Source organism: Tribolium castaneum, chromosome 5, assembly GCF_031307605.1.
Source record: "Tribolium castaneum strain GA2 chromosome 5, icTriCast1.1, whole genome shotgun sequence".
In the NCBI taxonomy this organism is placed as follows: Eukaryota; Metazoa; Arthropoda; class Insecta; order Coleoptera; family Tenebrionidae; genus Tribolium; species Tribolium castaneum.
In genome coordinates, this window is record NC_087398.1 from 2,314,188 (window position 1) to 2,330,668 (window position 16,481).

Here is a 16,481-nt window from a genome sequence, read left to right on the forward strand (position 1 = left end):
TGTCGAAACAATAATAAAATTAGCAATAATAATGTGGCATCAAAACTGAAATTATCAACTGCTAAATACATACAAAATAAAAATTAAACAAAAATTAAAAAAAGTTTTTCTAACAATGTACAAAATGTGACATTGTTTTTTATTTTCTAGTCTATTTATTATTTTGAATAAAATATTTTCGTTCTTTCGCATTAACAAAACCAACAAATAATATTAGTTCAAAAAAAGTGGACCATTTACCTTATTGTTTATTGCACATTTAACAAAAAAAACCGTGATTTTGAGGTGCTTATTCAAAAGTAATGAAATTATGTAGTTATAGTAAATAGATAGTTGTAATGCAAGGTTGTAAGTTTAGTTGCATATCTAGTAGTTAACAGAGAGAGTTTCTGCCAACATATACTGTAGTCAGAGACGGATCAAAATAAAATAAATAATAAATAAATAAGTAATATTTATTTACCCATTAAAACAAATTTTCTTCTTACATAATAAATACCTTCTAAACTTACCTAAATCTTATCTTCGACAATAATAACTTTTGCCCAAAATAAGACTTTATTCTAAACAAAGTTTTTCGTATTCTAACTTTAAAAGCTTCCCAAAACTTCAATTTTTTAACCAGTTTAAAGTTCTTATTCATGTAGCATGTTAACACGAGTATAATGAGATAATACTGATTTAGAATTCTAAAATAATTCCTGCAGTAAGTTTGTTTGATAAAAAAAAGATTTCGAAAAATCGTTTGTTAAATTTCAAAATTTTATCAAATAATAATCATTTAAACTACTTATTAGAAGTCTCAGAAGCCAGTCAGCGTAAGTTACTTTTGTGCTTCAGAACTTCACTATGGTTTATTTTTTTATTCGGAATTAACTACATAAAAATACACTTATTCGGATTAAAAACATTAACCCACTTTTTCTTAAAGATGAAAATTTTCTAAATTTATTACTTTACTCTGTGCAGTTTCTTTTTCGAAAATTTTGTCTGTTAGATAATAATTGGCGCAGTCGGTAGAATTCGCAGAACTATGTATTTTGTGGTGTCAACTTTTCTTTCGTTTATTCTTAGTAGAGATCGATTTAAAGTGGTATTTTCACGGTCTTTTTTAATGAAAAGAAGAAAAAAAAATTTTTTCAAACAAGTAGTCTCGATTATTTGTTTAATAATGGTTCGAGGATAAAAACTCCGCGCGTTTTATGAATTGGCTTCAATTGAGCAGATGTATCAATGCGTTCTTTAACGATTTTCAGCTATATATAGCCACGAATGAAAGTGGTCTTGTACAAGACAACGGATCTCAACCCGTAAGAGGTAAACCGACTCGAAGATGACCTGCTTGGAATTGCATAAGAGTCTCATCTTTAGTTAGTCGGTAACTGGGACATGGTTACACTGGTATCATATGCAGTCCACTGAGATAATATGCTGTTAAATATTTTGTATATGTAGTGTTTGTTGCGTATTAATTGAGCAAGACGACCTCTTTCAAAATTCTCCTCTTCGAGGGTGCTTCTCCAAGGAGTGGTTTCACGTTATTGGCTCAACAGGATGCCTATTTGAATGTATTTCTGTCATACGAAAGCCATTATTAACCGGATTTATGGAAGCGACCTTCAAACATCAAAGAACAAATTCCGATAATAGATCCATAAACAGCGAGCTTCTGTGCAATTAATGGAGCGTTCCACTTGGAGGATTCAAGTGACAAGAGCGCACGAGGAGTGTCATCGCGGCCAAATCGCAAGATTTGGCAACTTATGTAGAGCGCATTGTTCACCAAAGGTTAGCTCATTTGAACTTAGGAACGTTCTCATGAACCTGTCGTCGAAGGCAAGCATTTCAGTGCATCAGTTACCCTTTGCATAACACGTGCACGAACTAGACGACTTATGTCTGCACTTTGAAATTGCGTCCGCAGAACAATGGGTGGTTAGTTTAGTGTGAAGGCGTCTTTGATAGTCTATCAACTCTCGAACTGACACTCTTCAGAGACAAAGACTTGTCACACATACACCTGCATGAATTGAGCCATGATTTAATCAGTTTTCAACCCAATTAGGACTGGCACGTTCACGAGAACGGCATTCTCGAGACTTGTTTTGTAATTGGCTACAGCCAATAGTTTGGAAAAAGTGCGCTTCATTTTTTATATAAAGTGTCTAATTAACTGTCTTAAAGACCTCGTTGACATTAACACTTTATGGCCAGGTACGGGCATTTAGTAATCCATCAAATAAAGAAACAATAACTGTTAACATCGAATCAGATGACCATTTGAGGCTTCTTCTAAAACACAATTACTCAACTGACTTTAAAATTCTATGCCAATTTTATCGATGGTCCCATCAAATTTTTACCCAGACTTCCTAATGTGTCTACTAAATACTTATCTAACTTTATCGGTAATTAATTGTGATTTATGCTTGATTACATGCTGCAATTAGCAAAAAAACCAAATAAATAGATTCCAGTAGAGAAAGGCTCTTTTGGTAACAACCCGGGGTAATGGTGAAGAATCCTCACTTTTATTTTCTTGAAGGAGATGATCTCGTTTCACTGTTCTGATTAATCCTTCAGAGTGGGGTGGTTGTCTCTTACTTAGATTTTAAGTAACTATATAAAGAGACTCTTCTTCTTAAACAATTAGTTACACTTATGTTGTGGTTGTTATAGTGGTTTAGGAAAAACAACCAATATGAAATTGGTGAGTAAAGAAATAAGCAAGCGAAGACGGTGGAGTCTATAATGTTGACAAAAAAGATTTTTTAATTTTTTGTCTTAACACAACTTTGAATTAAAAATTTTGAAGACTATCAAACATCAGGAGATGTTATTTTCGGAAATTAAAGTCATACTCTATAGGAACCTTTAACCTGATGTACATTTTTTAATTATTGATAATTTTTTGTTTATTCTGTAATTCTGTAATGCTTTGATCAGGAGCTGAACAAACTATGATTTGTTACATTTATTAAGTTTTTGTAATATTTGAACTCTTTAACGTCTTTTTTTGGACAGTCTGAGGGTGTCAAAATTTTTTTTTTAATAAGTTTAGAATTGCTAGGGGTAGTATTATTCTTTGCTACTCTTGTTTTTTATAAGTATTTTAAAATAATGTAGTGGTTGTTTTTTTATACTGATCTAAACTGGAAACTCATGTGACTATTAAAAAAAAAATCACAAGAACAAAAAAGCACAAACTTTCATTGTGTACTGGTATTTCGTTTTATTTTAATAGGTCATCTTATTATTTTAGAAGTCAAAAGTTCTTAAAATACATACTTAAGAAAAAATAAAAACTCATTGTACCTAACTGTATTAGCATGATCTTTATTTTTAGGTTTTTACTTCATTTGTAATAGGAATATGTTCGGCAGCTAGATTAGAAAATACATATCTGCCCCCCAATGGAGGCAGGGGGGCAGGCGGTGGTCCTGGACTAACAGCACCTAGACCAAGTGGAAACGGTGGAAATGGTAATTATTTGGTAAAAATTTTGTCATAAATCAGTAAGTGAAGGAAGCAGCTCTTGTGCGTGTACAACTCTAATAAATTCACGTTACAAAACCCAAGCGACATGTATCTGTCACGATCAGACATAAACAACACCTTTTCCCTGTGATCACGCTTTACTTCCAGGCGGCCCCAAGCCAGTCTACGGCGCCCCGAACGGTGGCGGCGGCGGTGGCGGCGGTGGAGGCGGCGAACCAATTCCCATCATATCCTACGAGAACGTGAACAACGGAGACGGCAGCTACAAGTTCAGTTACGAAACCGGCAATGGCATCAAAGTCGAGGAAGAAGGAGAGCTGAAGAACGCTGGTAGTGAGAACGAAGCGCAATCTGCAGTCGGATCGTTCTCTTACACAGCCCCAGATGGACAAGAGATCAAAATTGAGTACACGGCTGACGAGAACGGGTTTGTTCCCAAAGGGGCTCATTTGCCGACGCCGCCCCCGATTCCGGAGGAGATTTTGAAATCGCTGGAGCAAAACGCGGCCGAGGAAGCGGCCGGAGGCGGCGGCGGCGGGTATGAGAACGGGGGGGCGCCTGCAGGAGGTGGCAATGGAGGGTATCCTCGGGGGCCGGGCGGAAATGGGGGCGGGAATGGCGGCGGTGGGAATGGGTATAGGTACTAGGGTTGTATCATTCATTGATTCTTCATAACCATTTATTTATTTTGTCATAAACAATGTTGAACTCGTTGTAGATTTGTTATTTGTAATGGAGGTGAGTAACAAATTTTCAACTGCTAAATGTTGGCTGTAATGTATTGTTGACGACTGCTATGAACTGGATATTGAATATTTAAGATGTGATTATAACTGCCTTACCCTCTGTCTCATTGTATCCCTGACGTGGGAATTATTTATAATACTTTAATGTTACGTGAAGAAGTATAAATGCAATACATACGAACATGAATATATTGATAAAAATACCAGTGGCTTTTTTTTCATATACCTACCAATATTTTACAAGAAATAAAACATTTTACAATACAATTCTCCAGTCAAAATTTCAAAAACATAATTTTCTTATCGGAAATAATTCATTCCAGAAATTGTACCTCTCCTGATACAATCCCTCTTTAAGAACAATCTCCTTGCCAATTTCCAGATATTTGTTACTGGATATATTAAAGGGTTCCCAATTTATCCCTGCGAGAATGGTGCCCGTCTCAGGAATCGGATAACTGGAAAGACAATTATTTTATAATTAAATAAAAAACGCACTGACCCAGTTTTGGCAAAAGTTGACCACATTAAAGTCAGTTTATCCACCATTTCACTCTCGGGATAACTATCGTCAAAAAACGGAAACATTGCCGAGATATAGAACAGATAAATCAAATCATCGTGATGAACCACACCTAAAATTATCAATTTTTAAACACGTACTTATTTGGCACACAAGAGCTAACCATACGGAATGGTATTATTACTGTCAGGAAGATAAAAATGACTGAAACGGCCTTGGTAAGTAAATTCGTAATAGTAAACGGGTTCAGAATTTTTTAGCGATATTAGCCTGGCAGCTCTGTTTGCAGCAAAACCTATAATTGAATCAGCAAATGCCTGAAATAACTTATAAATTATAAAATTTGTGCAAAAAGTTAACGGTGTTTACGTCTGCAATGCCCTGAAGAGAGGAGTTAGTTAAAGGATCATTTCCTAGATAAAATTCTCTCAGAGCTGCACTTATTTCTTTGGATTTGTTTGTTTCACGTTCGTACAGAAAACAAATCGGGGCATAAGTTTCAAAATCATTGCTTAACTCATTTGTTAGTGTAGCATTAAGAAGAATAGCTTAAAATTGTAAATGAATGAAACCCCAATCGATTTTCTTAAACATACGAAAGGCCCTGTTGCCAAACTCGTCCTTTGTCACCCCAATTACAATTGGGACTTTTTGAAAGTCTCCTCTTTCAAACATTTTAATTGGGTCTTCGGTTAAGAACCTTTCTTGCCCGAAACCGTCCTCAATAACCGGATACCACACAATTACAGGATCGTACGAAAACTCCTAATTTAACTGTAATTTACATATAATTCAAAACCCGAGACTTACATCAAACCCATCCAAAGAATTTCCTAACACTTCCGCTGGAATTGATTTCAAACAAGCAATCATATCCTTAGGGTTAAGCACAGGACAACCCACTAATCTCGCTTGCTTTTTGGCTAATTCTAGCTGATTTCGAGGTAACTTCCATTGCCCCAAAACTGAGCCACTTCCAATTATGGCTTTATGGAACAAACCACTTGACATGGGTGATACCAGATGCAGAGTGATGCTCCAGGAACCAGCGCTGTAGCCAAACAAAGTAACCATATCTGGGTCTCCCCCGAAATATTCAATATAATTTTTCACCCATTTTAAGGCCAGAACTTGGTCTTTTAATCCGTTGTTTCCTGGAGCATCCTCACCGGTGCTAATGAAACCTAAAGACCCCAGTCGATAATTAAAAGTGACCAAAACAATATCATGGTCCGTGAAATATTGTGGCCCAGCCCAGTCACTACGACCTGTCACACTGTAAAAACCACCTGGGTGTAAGTAGACAATGACGGGGCGTTTTGGCTTATTGTCATTATCAGGGAGCTAAAATTTTTTTTTTTTTTGAAATACAAAGAAAAGGTAGGAGATATACTTCAGTGGTGTAGACATTTAGAAGAAGACAGTCTTCAGAAACAGGATCATCGGTTGGTTGAGGACAAACAGGACCGTCACTAGTGGCATTGTAAACACCTGACCATTTGTTTACCGGGACTGGGGGCTATACACAAGTTTTCGTTACAAAAAATAACTAGAGATGACTCACTTTAAAACGAAGATCTCCGATAGGTGGTTGTGCATAACGCACTCCTCTAAAGGCAAAAATAGTTTCGTTTAATCTTGAGACAAGGGTGGAACCTTGTATCTTGCCGAGTGGTGTAGATATTTCAGGATTCAGGTCCTGATTTGCAAAAGTTGAAACTAAATTAAATAATACAAGAAGTATGAACTTCATGGTTAGATTTGTGATTATGATTACTTTTGAATTCGGATTCATATCTTATCTTTACACTTGAAGATCAGAAAATTAAAAATCATTATTTACATGACACATTTATTTTCGTGTGGCTAATTTTAGTTTCTGTATTGAATTTGCACTAATTGGCTTCACCGGCTAAGATTAATACCTCTTTTGGTGATTTGTAAAACAAGATTGGATGTCTGCTTGATGACACTATTAAAGTGGCTGCTGTTGACCCAAGAAAGTCACTGTATAAATAAGCATCAAGGTGAGTGCTCCACTGATTGTCGCAATCGTTTTAATGGAAGAGCAGGATTATGGTATTTAACTGGAACGGAGGATTTGCTTTTTTAATGACTAGAGAAGTACAATATGGACACACAAATTCTCTGACATTAAGCATCATTTGCAATAATCAGTTCTTTCATAATTATTTTTGAAATATTTTAGCAATTGATTTTTACAAAAGAAATTTTCATGTAACTATGACCAATGACCCGCCATCGTATTGCATAAGGTGATGCGTTCACTCCCACTTTAGTGACACATCAAGACGTAATGGTTATTTGCTAAATGTCTTTTGAGAAAATGCGAAATAAAAGATGATTTAAAGTATTAATTTACCATTATCCTTGCGGCATCCTTCGAATCATAGCTTACTGGAATTATTGCAACAAAGTTCACATAAGTTTGGAGATGTAGGTTACAGACTTCCTGGGTATTTGTTATATTTTGCGTGGGCGTGACATTACAGAAAGAGATTACAGTTGCGTAACAAAAGTAATCCGCGACTAAATTTATTAGTACTCTCGCAAAAATTTCAGAGATGCAAACAGAACACCCACTGGACTTGTCAATACAGGAGATTAAATTGTTAAAATTTTAAAAATCGTGCCTTATATAACGCCGATTCCGTGACTTTCGGACGACGTTTCCCATTTCAGATTTGGAGCTTTGTACAGCTAACAATGGCTTGCATTTAGTTGCATATGAGAGATTTAGAAACGTAGCAAATTTTTTACATAACGTTTAATAGGATCAGGGGTCTAATTTTGTTGCTTCATATGTCAAGCATGGTTTAAGCACAATCCATGTTAAACCAATTGAATCTATTGATTTAAGAACAGTTACACCATTCAATGCGATCACGATACGTTTGTGTTGAAGATCGTTACTTAAGATTAGTGGACTAAAGTAGATAATTATACACATGATAAAGGTCCAAGATTGTTGCAAAATTTGAAAAATGTGCTAGGATATAGAAATAAATTTATGATACGGTGGGAAAAAGAAATGCGTAAGGTACTAGAAAGCACAATAAATTATGTAATAAAGACTTTGATAATTATACTAAACACATAAATAATTCATGAAAGAAAGCTAGCTTCAGCTAAACTAGTTTGCGGTCTTTGTAGGTCAGTGTACGAGAATCCACTTGACTGGCGGTCAAGTTCAATGAAATTAAAATAAGTAGAGCAGTGAAATGAATTTTACTTTCTTTGGAGTAATGCACGAACACGTTCAGGATGTTGCACTAAGCAGTTAGACGATTTCAAGGATTGCCAAAAGCAGAGGCCATTCTTTCCAAACACAAAAGAACTTGCCGTTTTTCATGATTTGAAATTGATACGTTAATGCAAAATGACGTTACCCATCTATTAAGAATCCAGTGAATGTGTTGTATGTGCACAAATAACTGTAATGATGAAATTAAAGTTGAAGGTTCTTCAGGAAAAGAATTACACGTATTTTTTAATCTTCATGCAATCTTCTTTTTTTATGGCAAACTGAAGAATCCCATAGTGTGGAATAGGCAAAATGTTATTGAGTCGTATTACAAAATGTGACCGTTGGGTCATGAGTGGACGATGATGTAATATTTAAGTCCCGATAAACAAAGTGTTTGGCCTTTGTCAATTATTTAAATAATGCTATAAAAACCCGGGAAATTCGTAAAGGTTAATCGGAGATGAGGCTAATTGGAGGAAATGTGTTTATTAATTAGGAACAAATTGGTACAAGACAAATTTACAATTTTATTTTTGATTTTTTCTCTAAAGATTCAATCATTTGCATTTAACACTTCCAAATCCTCACAAATCACAAATAAATATTGTTTACATCTGACTGGAATAAATTTATTTGAGCGTGATGATATTTAAAGGATGCTAAAGCAAATAATTATTTTTCCATTACCTAGTTAAAATTGTAGACAATTATTGTTGCGCTATCATTTTTAATGCATATATTATGGCATATAATTTACGTAAAAGTTATGCAAGTCCATTGTACTAAAAATTTTGTTTAAATATTAATTAGTACCTAATAATCACATCATTAGACAATCTTAATTTGACATTTATATTTCGATTTTGAATGAGAAGAGGAAATAATTAAGGTTCGATGTCTGAAACTTTGGGGCCACCAGATCAGTTACATAAAAACATAGAATGCACAAATGTGTAACCAGATTACATTCAAATCTTCTATTATTCCATGAATACAAAATTGATTGTTATCTCTTAATTTTTGAAATTCAAATCAGAATTGGGTAACGGTTATCCAATCGCCAATCAAGACCCAAAAATTTGGTCAAAAGTGAAAGAATAGCTCCAATTGATACAATTTTTTGATAAGCAACAATGGCTTGTAACTTGATCGAACATTCACGAAAGTGCTATATTTCGGCGAAAATTTCAAGAATCAAGGTAATAATTGCACAACGGTAGAAATTAATTTGTTTGTCTTGTGTGTAATTGACACCCACTGCGATCAAACTTAATTTGCCGAAACCCGAAGGTCGGTAATTCGAATAACTAAAGTCACAAGAAAAGAAATTGGGTAAATACGACTTATGACCTTAAGCGGAAGTGGGGGGTAAGTTCTGTCTTGAAGATGAGCTTCACAGGAGTTGGTTAGGACCAGGGCGTGGGTGGGGGTAGATTCGTAAACATCGTAGGTATAAATATTGGGTTTATCTCGTCTTGAACTTAGTTATCAGTTAATTGTGCTGGATTATCAACCACGAGCAAAATGAAAGTGGTTGTAAGTATCTTAGTGCCTTGTGGTGCCGTTTGTGCGTTTTCTGCTCCCAGTTCAAGTGAAATAATTATTGTGTTCAATTTTATTAACATTATTTGATTCCGGAATAATCATACAAAATTACATCTGGTACAGAAAATGACGAAACAGTTTGCAATTACCACAACAATTCCTGTAATGATGCTAAAATGTCACAAACATTAATTTATCGTAAAATTTACGATTTGTGTCTGAATGTTCCCAGTTCGCTCTTGCTGCCTTGGTCGCTACTGTTGTAGCCGCACCACAAGGACCCGCCACCGAACCTATCCCAATCCTTCGGCAGGAACAGGAAGTCAACTTTGACGGTTCATACAAATACAGGTCTGAAATTACCAGTGCGAGAATTTCGCCTGAAAATTTTTTTCAGTTACGAGACCGGAAACAGTATAACTGCTGAGGAGCAAGGTTTCCTGAAAAACGCCGGTCAGGCTGACCAGGAAGCCCAAGTTGCCCAAGGACAGTTCCAGTACACGTCGCCCGAAGGCCAAGTGATCCAACTATCGTACATCGCTGACGAAAACGGATTCCAACCCCAGGGCGAGCATTTGCCCACTCCACCTCCAATTCCACCAGCGATCCAAAAAGCTCTCGAATACTTGGCTTCGCTTCCTTCAACCCCCGAACCCACAAGGCGATAGGATTGTGTTAAATCGAATTTAAAAGACATGTAATTAAATTATTCAGGTATTATTAGACTAAAACAATGCCATTATTTTGTACTCGATTGTATAGAATGTTTTTTAATCTATGGATTGTATTTTTTTATGAATTGCACAAGGAGTGATTGCATTGTTGTCTATTGCGACTCTTGTGCCAAAAAGCCAATAAAATTTCTATTGGAACTGATTTTTATTATTTACCTTGACATGTTTGAATCAGTGGAATTTTAAACTACCGGTGTTATGGGGCCAAGAGGCCATAATTTAGCTCGATTCTTGGGAGATTTCAACGTTCTTGTAGAAGTGCAATTTGCATAACGTATTTTAATGCGCGATATAATTTCTGCGAAGATTTTTACGGAAGATGAAATGAGATACTCGCAGCAGGAGCTGCTGACACAAAAAGGTGTTGTAAACCTTCTCCAAAGTGTTTGTTTTGTCTTGGCGTTCAAATTGCTAATTTGCATAGCTTGTCACTGGATAATTTTTGAGAAAGATTAGTAAAAAATTAACTCTATTTAATTTTACCTAATTTATCGTTGTTGATGAGTTTAGAGATGTTTTAATATTTATAGGCGATTAATAACCAAGCGGAACTCCAAACGCATAAAAATAATAAATTTTTTAATTTGGCGACATTTTTGTGCCTAATTAGGTATAAAAACGTGATTTATAAAATTTATTGCAAATTAGTTACATTTTTGGATTTTACGGAATTTATAAAGAACATCGAATCTAAATTTTAGTAATTGCAGTTGCTGATTGCTCTAGGCAGTATCAAATTTTGATGAATTTTAACGGTGAAATAATGATAGAACATTTTTTGTTTCCTTATTATTGTTTGATCTCTTGTGTTTAATAGCAGAGTACACTGGTCGTGAACGTTGGTATGACCTTACTAATACATTTACGTGTGTTTAAATAAACTTCACTTTCATTGTAAACAATATAATGATAAGTTTCTCAAGAGTCTGTGAGACCGATCTTTATTTTTTTCATAAATTTATGTTAATAAGCCGCATAAACAGCAAGGTGTCTGTTTGGATTTGGAGAGAAAACAGCATTCCTAAAATGAACTACAAAGTCGCTGTGGGAACAAATTAAATCATTAAAGACTGGAAAAAACGTCCAGTTACTGACTTACTAATAAAGAAAGAATATTGACGAAAGTTAAAATGTTACAACATCTGTGTTTGCATACACATAATGGTTCCAGATATGTGACATAGACTACATATGACGTAATTCGTTACTCATCATTTTTAAAAATTTTTGGAAAAGAGCATTTGTCAAAAAAAACCGATTGATAAAGCTTGCATAATTATTGAAGCAACTGTTTCTTCTTTTGTTAGCTAGTGTTCGTTAATATAATTTACAATTATATAATTAATTTGGTGCAATTTTGCACAAAGAAAGTCCCACATAAGTCATGCCATCCTGAGAACCGCAGCTAAACCCAAAAATTTACATAGATGAAAATATATTAGATGACACAATAACATTTTACATAACATTTGCCTCACCTAAAAGAGGGGGCTTTATTAGTCCAGATCTTCCGAATATAAATTTTGAAATGTAGGTTTTTTTTCACACACCAAATAGTAAACAATGAGGAGCTTTACGGTAAGATAAAAAAATAATTCGCTTCGTACTCACAAAAATTCAGATCTTGATTTTTGCAAGTCTTGCGCTTGTGAAATCATCCCCACAAGGTGACTACAACCGGCACGCACCCATCGTTCGACAGGACGCTGAAGTGAACCCAGATGGGACTCATAGCTACCTTTACGAGACAGGGAATGGGATTTACGAGGACCAGCAAGGGTTCCCTAAAGGGCCTGATAACCAGGCGGTGCAAGGGCAGTTCCAGTACCAGTCCCCCGAAGGGCAAATTATTCGGTTAGTGTACACTGCTGATGAAAATGGGTTCCGACCGCAAGGGGACCATCTACCAACGCCACCACCCATCCCCCCAGAAATACAAAAAGCGCTGGATTATTTAGCCACTCTGCCACCACGCGCTGATGAAATTTAGTGTAATAATTTATTGTATTTTTAATTTTTAATAAAAAAATCAATGGATAAGCGAATAAATGTTAACTTTTTTCACTAAAACATTTCTACAACAAGTTTAGTGTTCCGAAAATGTCACTATATGTTAAATAACGGTGTAGATAACGATGTTCTTTGTAATGAAATGGAGGAATATTTTGTTATCTTGCTAATGTCAAGGTAAACCGAAATTTATTGAAAAATTGTTAAAACCACATGTGATTTTTGGTTTCTGATACAGTTTTAACAACAAAGATAATTATTGAAGGCAAGAACTGTTGTTTCCTCTCGGTAAATGTTAATTAAGTACGGACAACACGTAACATTCTTCTCTCCATGACCTCTTTAATGTAGCAACAAATGTTTGGGTCCATTTCTTGTATCCTGCAAAATAGCTTTGGCTGTGTGCCAGTTTTGGACTAGACGGAAATTTACAATTCTAATTGGGGAAACTCTATATTGGGTATTTTGCACATTATTTGGCAATTTTTGCTATCACTTCGGGTGGTAGGAAAGCAGTAAAGCACACCATTATTTTTTATATAAGCAAAATCTGCGTGAAGGAAAGTTGGTGATGTGCTAGTCGCCTAAAACGCATCAGTTGTATTAGAAGTTAATATGAAAGTAGTAGTAAGTATTTAGCAATCGTTTTCCTGATTATGAGTGTTCACACACATTGCTTGTGTTTTTTTGCAGATTATTTTAAGTGTCGTAGCCTGTTGTTGGGGACAAAGGAGTGAGGAAAGTGCTAAAACAGTGCGTGAAATCAGCGACATCAATCCAGACGGGTCTTTTAATTACGCTTTCGAGACGGAGAATCAAATATTTGCCGAAGCACAAGGTTTTTTGAAAGATGGAGATCAGCAGGTTATACAGGGACAGTATCAGTTTACATCTCCCGAAGGTCAGGTCATCAGATTGGCGTATGTTGCTGATGAGAATGGGTTTCAACCCCAGGGAGAGCATCTGCCGACGCCTCCACCCATTCCCCCAGCCATTCAAAGGGCACTGGATTACTTAGCTACCTTACCACCAAAATGATGTTATAAAGTACTCTTGTCAGTTGTTAATAAATTAATACGAAAATTAAAATTTTTGTTTCCTTTATTATTGTCAAAAATACTAAATTATCAAGTGAAAGAAAGTTAGGAATCGCTAAAGAGTAAATGTTAAATGTTTTTACGTAACTTGATTTGGTTTCGCGAATAGAGTCATTCTTGACACATGGATAAAGATAATTAACTGGTAAACGCGAATATGCGGAAACTATTAAATCTTATTTCGGTAAGAATCAGATTTCTAAACAAAAGGTCTAAGGGAATGTTCATTAATTCTCTGGTGTCGTAAATAATTATGATTTATGAAAGACCTTTCTTTACTTTTAACGTAAGAAAAATCAATAACTAAATGGGTAATTATTAAAAATTCACAATTATGAGTTCCAATCTCAGTTTAAATTTTTCCAAATAGGTCGTTTAAATGAAGAATAATTTTACGTCGATTGTCTGATCAATTTTGGCTTAAGGTGAAAGGTAGTTTTACCTGCAGCACAGATGTATATGAAATCACCTATCTCTAAAGCCTGATAATTTTTTATTTTTGTAACAATTCTGCATTCTAATAAAATAACATTTATTTCTGAATTAATTAATTGATTAATACTTAAAAATACCTTTTCGGAATTGATTAAATTTTAATAAAAAATTTCCGTATTAAAGGGGATCTAGAGGTTTATTTCAAAAACTAAGCAGTATCGAACATTTTATTCGCATCTAAAGCCTGTGAGAAGACCAGCCCTATAACTGATTTTACTTGTGTCTCATTTGTCCTACGAATGGATAATTGACCAATAAAAATGTAAAAGCCACTTCCTATTCATTTATCTGGTGCACAAAAAATTGCAAGGCGATTGAAGCGTTTGTCATTGGATATGAGGTGGGAGATTGCACTCCCAACTATAAAACAGACCAATCACAAGGCGTTCACAACTGAGCAAAAAACTGTTGTTTGATTATTTCGTAAATGTCGGCCAAACCATCTGGAATTTCGCTGTTTTCTATGAAAATTCCACATTTTCTATCACATTTGGGTTCAAAAATCGTGGATAAATTTTGGATAGACTTGTTTTTGATAAAGATTGATTCTCGCAATTAGTTCGTGTTTAAACTCAATCATTTCGCAAGTTTTTGGCTAAATGAATTTACCAGCTTTAATCCTTTTTACTTAAAACTGGTATTAATTTTCGAAAAATCGGACAAACACTTTTTTTTCCATAATTACAATTTCGATGAAATCCGAATTTTTACTGGTCGGCAGACCATTATTTTTTGACCACTCAACATTAATGTTTTACTTAATTAAAGCGAAACTAAGGGAGTTATTAAGGAAATCAGCAAATAAAATAATGTCTTAAATTTTATTCATTAGTAGACATTTATAAATTTAGAACAATTCAGTTGTAAAAAAAGTAAAAAAGTAATAAACGAACCGTTATTTTTAATGTGTCTTCTTCTAAAAAACCAGTTTATTTTACCTTTTTTTAATAAATTGTACAACTTTTCATTCATCTCCAAGGTCAAAAAGTCAGAATCGAGCTTTATTAGAATACCGGACGCCATTGAAGATGGTGAAACGATGAATAAATTCAGAGAAAAGCGAAAGTAAATGAATTTCATAACTGTGTGGAATATTTCTTTAAATATTCAAAAAAAAGACAAATTGGTGTCTTTTGACACTGCCATTTATTGCTAGACTTATGCTTACAGGGTAGGTACTTATTTATATTTACAAAAACGCAACGAATCAACAACGATCACAACCTAGAACCTCCTTGTGCCTTGCAAGGGTTCTGGCGGCGCTGGATGGGCGGCGATGTAATCCAGAGCCCTCTGGATCGCCGGCGGGATGGGCGGTGGGGTGGGGGCGACGGGCAAATGGGCCCCTTGTGGCTGGAATCCGTATTCGTTGGCAATGTATTGCAAAACGATGGGAGTGCCATCAGGAGCCGTGTACTGGAACGAGCCTTGAACTTCCTCAGCTTCGGCCTCCGGGTTTCCGGCATTTTTCAGCTGCCCTTGCTCCTGGGCCGCGATCCCATTGCCGGTCTCGTACGAGGAGTGGTAGCTGCCGTCGAAGTTCACCTCTTGCTCCTGCTTCAGGATGGGGGCGTCCCGCTCGGAGCCTCCGCGCTGGGCGCTCACGGCCACGGCCAAAACGGCCAAAGCGACAAACTGCAACAATATTTTCAAACTGAAAGCGAAAACATTTCGGCTGCTTACGATTTTCATGCTGGTGAAGTGAGTTATTGATTCGGTGTGACATCGGTGGGCATCTTCGCTCTTATTTATACGGGGTCCAGCTCCTCGGTGTTGCAACGGTGTAAAAGAAGCTGGTGTTTACCACTTGTCAAGGCTGGGTCTTCTCGAATTTGAAGGCCGACTGCAAGACGATATTTCGCTTTTTCTGAATTTTTGCGGTTTGGCGGTTTATAGCCGAATTAAGAAATAAGGAAGATTTTTTCTGATTAGATTGTTTCACGCTTGTAATTAGGTTTTGTCGGAAAAGGTCTTCATGGCAATTATCGTACGACCACGATGCCGACGTGGGTGTGACTAGGAGGAGCAGTTTCTTGCATTACATTCCAAAAAGAAGATGTAAATGCTATTCAAACACGCTTTTCACTTTTCTATAGCGATTTGCTGCAACAATTAGCACTAATCGGTGTATAATTAGCACCTAATTACATAGATTTTGCCATAAATCATCCTCCAGGCGCAAGTCACATGAGAATTTACCACTGAGATTGGAACTGGGACAGGAAAACTGGTTTGCAGTTTTTAGCCATTTAATTGGACGTTTAATGCAATTTATTCGCCTACAAAAATTACGAATAATCTTTGTATTACTTGAATCAAAATTTTCTGAGATAATACACTTGATTTTTTTATAAAAAAGAATGTAGACTATAGAAAAACGTTAACAAAGTTTTTTGCAATAGTCTGTAGAAGTTGAAAAGTAAAGTGTTTTTTTTTTTCAAGTATTTACAACATTTCTAAAATTTTTATTTTTTAATTTTATTCTTCTTCAGCTTACATCTTTATATCATCCATGTAGGCAAAGATAGAGACTTTATTTTTTTGCAAAAAAAATATTTTATTTTT

At 35.6% G+C, this 16,481-nt stretch overlaps 6 protein-coding genes and 1 long non-coding RNA gene across 11 annotated transcripts; 5 read left to right on the forward strand and 2 right to left on the reverse strand.

Moving 5' to 3' along the window:
- The first annotated feature begins 2,617 nt into the window (after nt 1-2,617).
- Nucleotides 2,618-4,516, forward strand: LOC662937 (pupal cuticle protein 20). The gene is made up of 3 exons (XM_015980630.2): nt 2,618-2,710; nt 3,347-3,482; nt 3,646-4,516. The coding sequence occupies exons 1-3, from the start codon at nt 2,702-2,704 to the stop codon at nt 4,143-4,145; spliced, it is 645 nt and encodes a 214-aa protein (XP_015836116.1). The 5' UTR covers nt 2,618-2,701; the 3' UTR covers nt 4,146-4,516.
- Nucleotides 4,420-6,572, reverse strand: LOC662906 (juvenile hormone esterase-like). 3 transcript variants are annotated; one of them, XM_008195984.3, is made up of 8 exons: nt 6,332-6,571; nt 6,161-6,286; nt 5,578-6,111; nt 5,364-5,532; nt 5,137-5,315; nt 4,931-5,084; nt 4,747-4,879; nt 4,420-4,702 (listed from the first exon to the last, which is right to left on the reverse strand). In XM_008195984.3, exons 1-8 carry the CDS (start codon nt 6,560-6,562, stop codon nt 4,528-4,530), a joined length of 1,701 nt encoding a protein of 566 aa, XP_008194206.2. In that variant the 5' UTR covers nt 6,563-6,571; the 3' UTR covers nt 4,420-4,527. The 3 variants fall into 3 exon arrangements, 2 of the variants coding, with proteins under 2 accessions (XP_008194206.2, XP_015836115.1); XR_010334177.1 differs by having other exon boundaries at nt 4,563-4,702; nt 4,936-5,084; nt 6,332-6,572; XM_015980629.2 differs by lacking the exon at nt 4,420-4,702 and having other exon boundaries at nt 4,716-4,879; nt 4,936-5,084; nt 6,332-6,572.
- A 27-nt stretch (nt 6,573-6,599) lies between these two features.
- Nucleotides 6,600-7,145, forward strand: LOC107398019 (uncharacterized). Of its 2 annotated transcripts, none has more exons than XR_001575018.2 (2): nt 6,600-6,794; nt 6,840-7,145. It is a non-coding gene; the product is annotated as an uncharacterized LOC107398019 (long non-coding RNA). The 2 variants fall into 2 exon arrangements; XR_001575017.2 differs by having other exon boundaries at nt 6,606-6,794; nt 6,977-7,145.
- Nucleotides 7,146-9,446: 2,301 nt separating this feature from the next.
- LOC662878 (endocuticle structural glycoprotein SgAbd-8) lies at nt 9,447-10,452 on the forward strand. 2 transcript variants are annotated; one of them, XM_008196118.3, is made up of 3 exons: nt 9,447-9,571; nt 9,813-9,931; nt 9,978-10,452. In XM_008196118.3, exons 1-3 carry the CDS (start codon nt 9,560-9,562, stop codon nt 10,246-10,248), a joined length of 402 nt encoding a protein of 133 aa, XP_008194340.1. In that variant the 5' UTR covers nt 9,447-9,559; the 3' UTR covers nt 10,249-10,452. The 2 variants fall into 2 exon arrangements, with proteins under 2 accessions (XP_008194340.1, XP_064212718.1); XM_064356648.1 differs by lacking the exon at nt 9,447-9,571 and adding an exon at nt 9,627-9,742.
- Nucleotides 10,453-11,755: 1,303 nt separating this feature from the next.
- On the forward strand, nt 11,756-12,363 carry LOC662850 (endocuticle structural glycoprotein ABD-4). The gene is made up of 2 exons (XM_968926.3): nt 11,756-11,892; nt 11,936-12,363. Exons 1-2 carry the CDS (start codon nt 11,878-11,880, stop codon nt 12,302-12,304), a joined length of 384 nt encoding a protein of 127 aa, XP_974019.1. The 5' UTR covers nt 11,756-11,877; the 3' UTR covers nt 12,305-12,363.
- Nucleotides 12,364-12,939: 576 nt separating this feature from the next.
- LOC107397425 (larval cuticle protein LCP-17-like) lies at nt 12,940-13,362 on the forward strand. The gene is made up of 2 exons (XM_015980692.2): nt 12,940-12,951; nt 13,018-13,362. The coding sequence occupies exons 1-2, from the start codon at nt 12,940-12,942 to the stop codon at nt 13,360-13,362; spliced, it is 357 nt and encodes a 118-aa protein (XP_015836178.1).
- Nucleotides 13,363-14,723: 1,361 nt separating this feature from the next.
- Nucleotides 14,724-15,626, reverse strand: LOC662799 (cuticular protein). Its single transcript, NM_001167803.1, has 2 exons — nt 15,600-15,626; nt 14,724-15,551 (listed from the first exon to the last, which is right to left on the reverse strand). The coding sequence occupies exons 1-2, from the start codon at nt 15,606-15,608 to the stop codon at nt 15,141-15,143; spliced, it is 420 nt and encodes a 139-aa protein (NP_001161275.1). The 5' UTR covers nt 15,609-15,626; the 3' UTR covers nt 14,724-15,140.
- Between the last annotated feature and the right edge of the window lie 855 nt (nt 15,627-16,481).

Coding starts and splice junctions, on each gene's coding strand:
- LOC662906 (XM_008195984.3), bottom strand. CDS start 6,562: ATGAATCCGAATTCAAAAGTAATCATAATCACAAATCTAACCATGAAG. Junction 5,316..5,363: donor GTTTGGCAACAGGGCCTTTC/GTATGTTTAAGA, acceptor TACAATTTTAAG/CTATTCTTCTTAATGCTACA. Junction 4,880..4,930: donor TAATAATACCATTCCGTATG/GTTAGCTCTTGT, acceptor TGATAATTTTAG/GTGTGGTTCATCACGATGAT.
- LOC662937 (XM_015980630.2), top strand. Junction 3,483..3,645: donor AAGTGGAAACGGTGGAAATG/GTAATTATTTGG, acceptor CTTTACTTCCAG/GCGGCCCCAAGCCAGTCTAC.
- LOC662878 (XM_064356648.1), top strand. CDS start 9,707: ATGACGAAACAGTTTGCAATTACCACAACAATTCCT. Junction 9,743..9,812: donor CAATTACCACAACAATTCCT/GTAATGATGCTA, acceptor GAATGTTCCCAG/TTCGCTCTTGCTGCCTTGGT. Junction 9,932..9,977: donor GACGGTTCATACAAATACAG/GTCTGAAATTAC, acceptor AATTTTTTTCAG/TTACGAGACCGGAAACAGTA.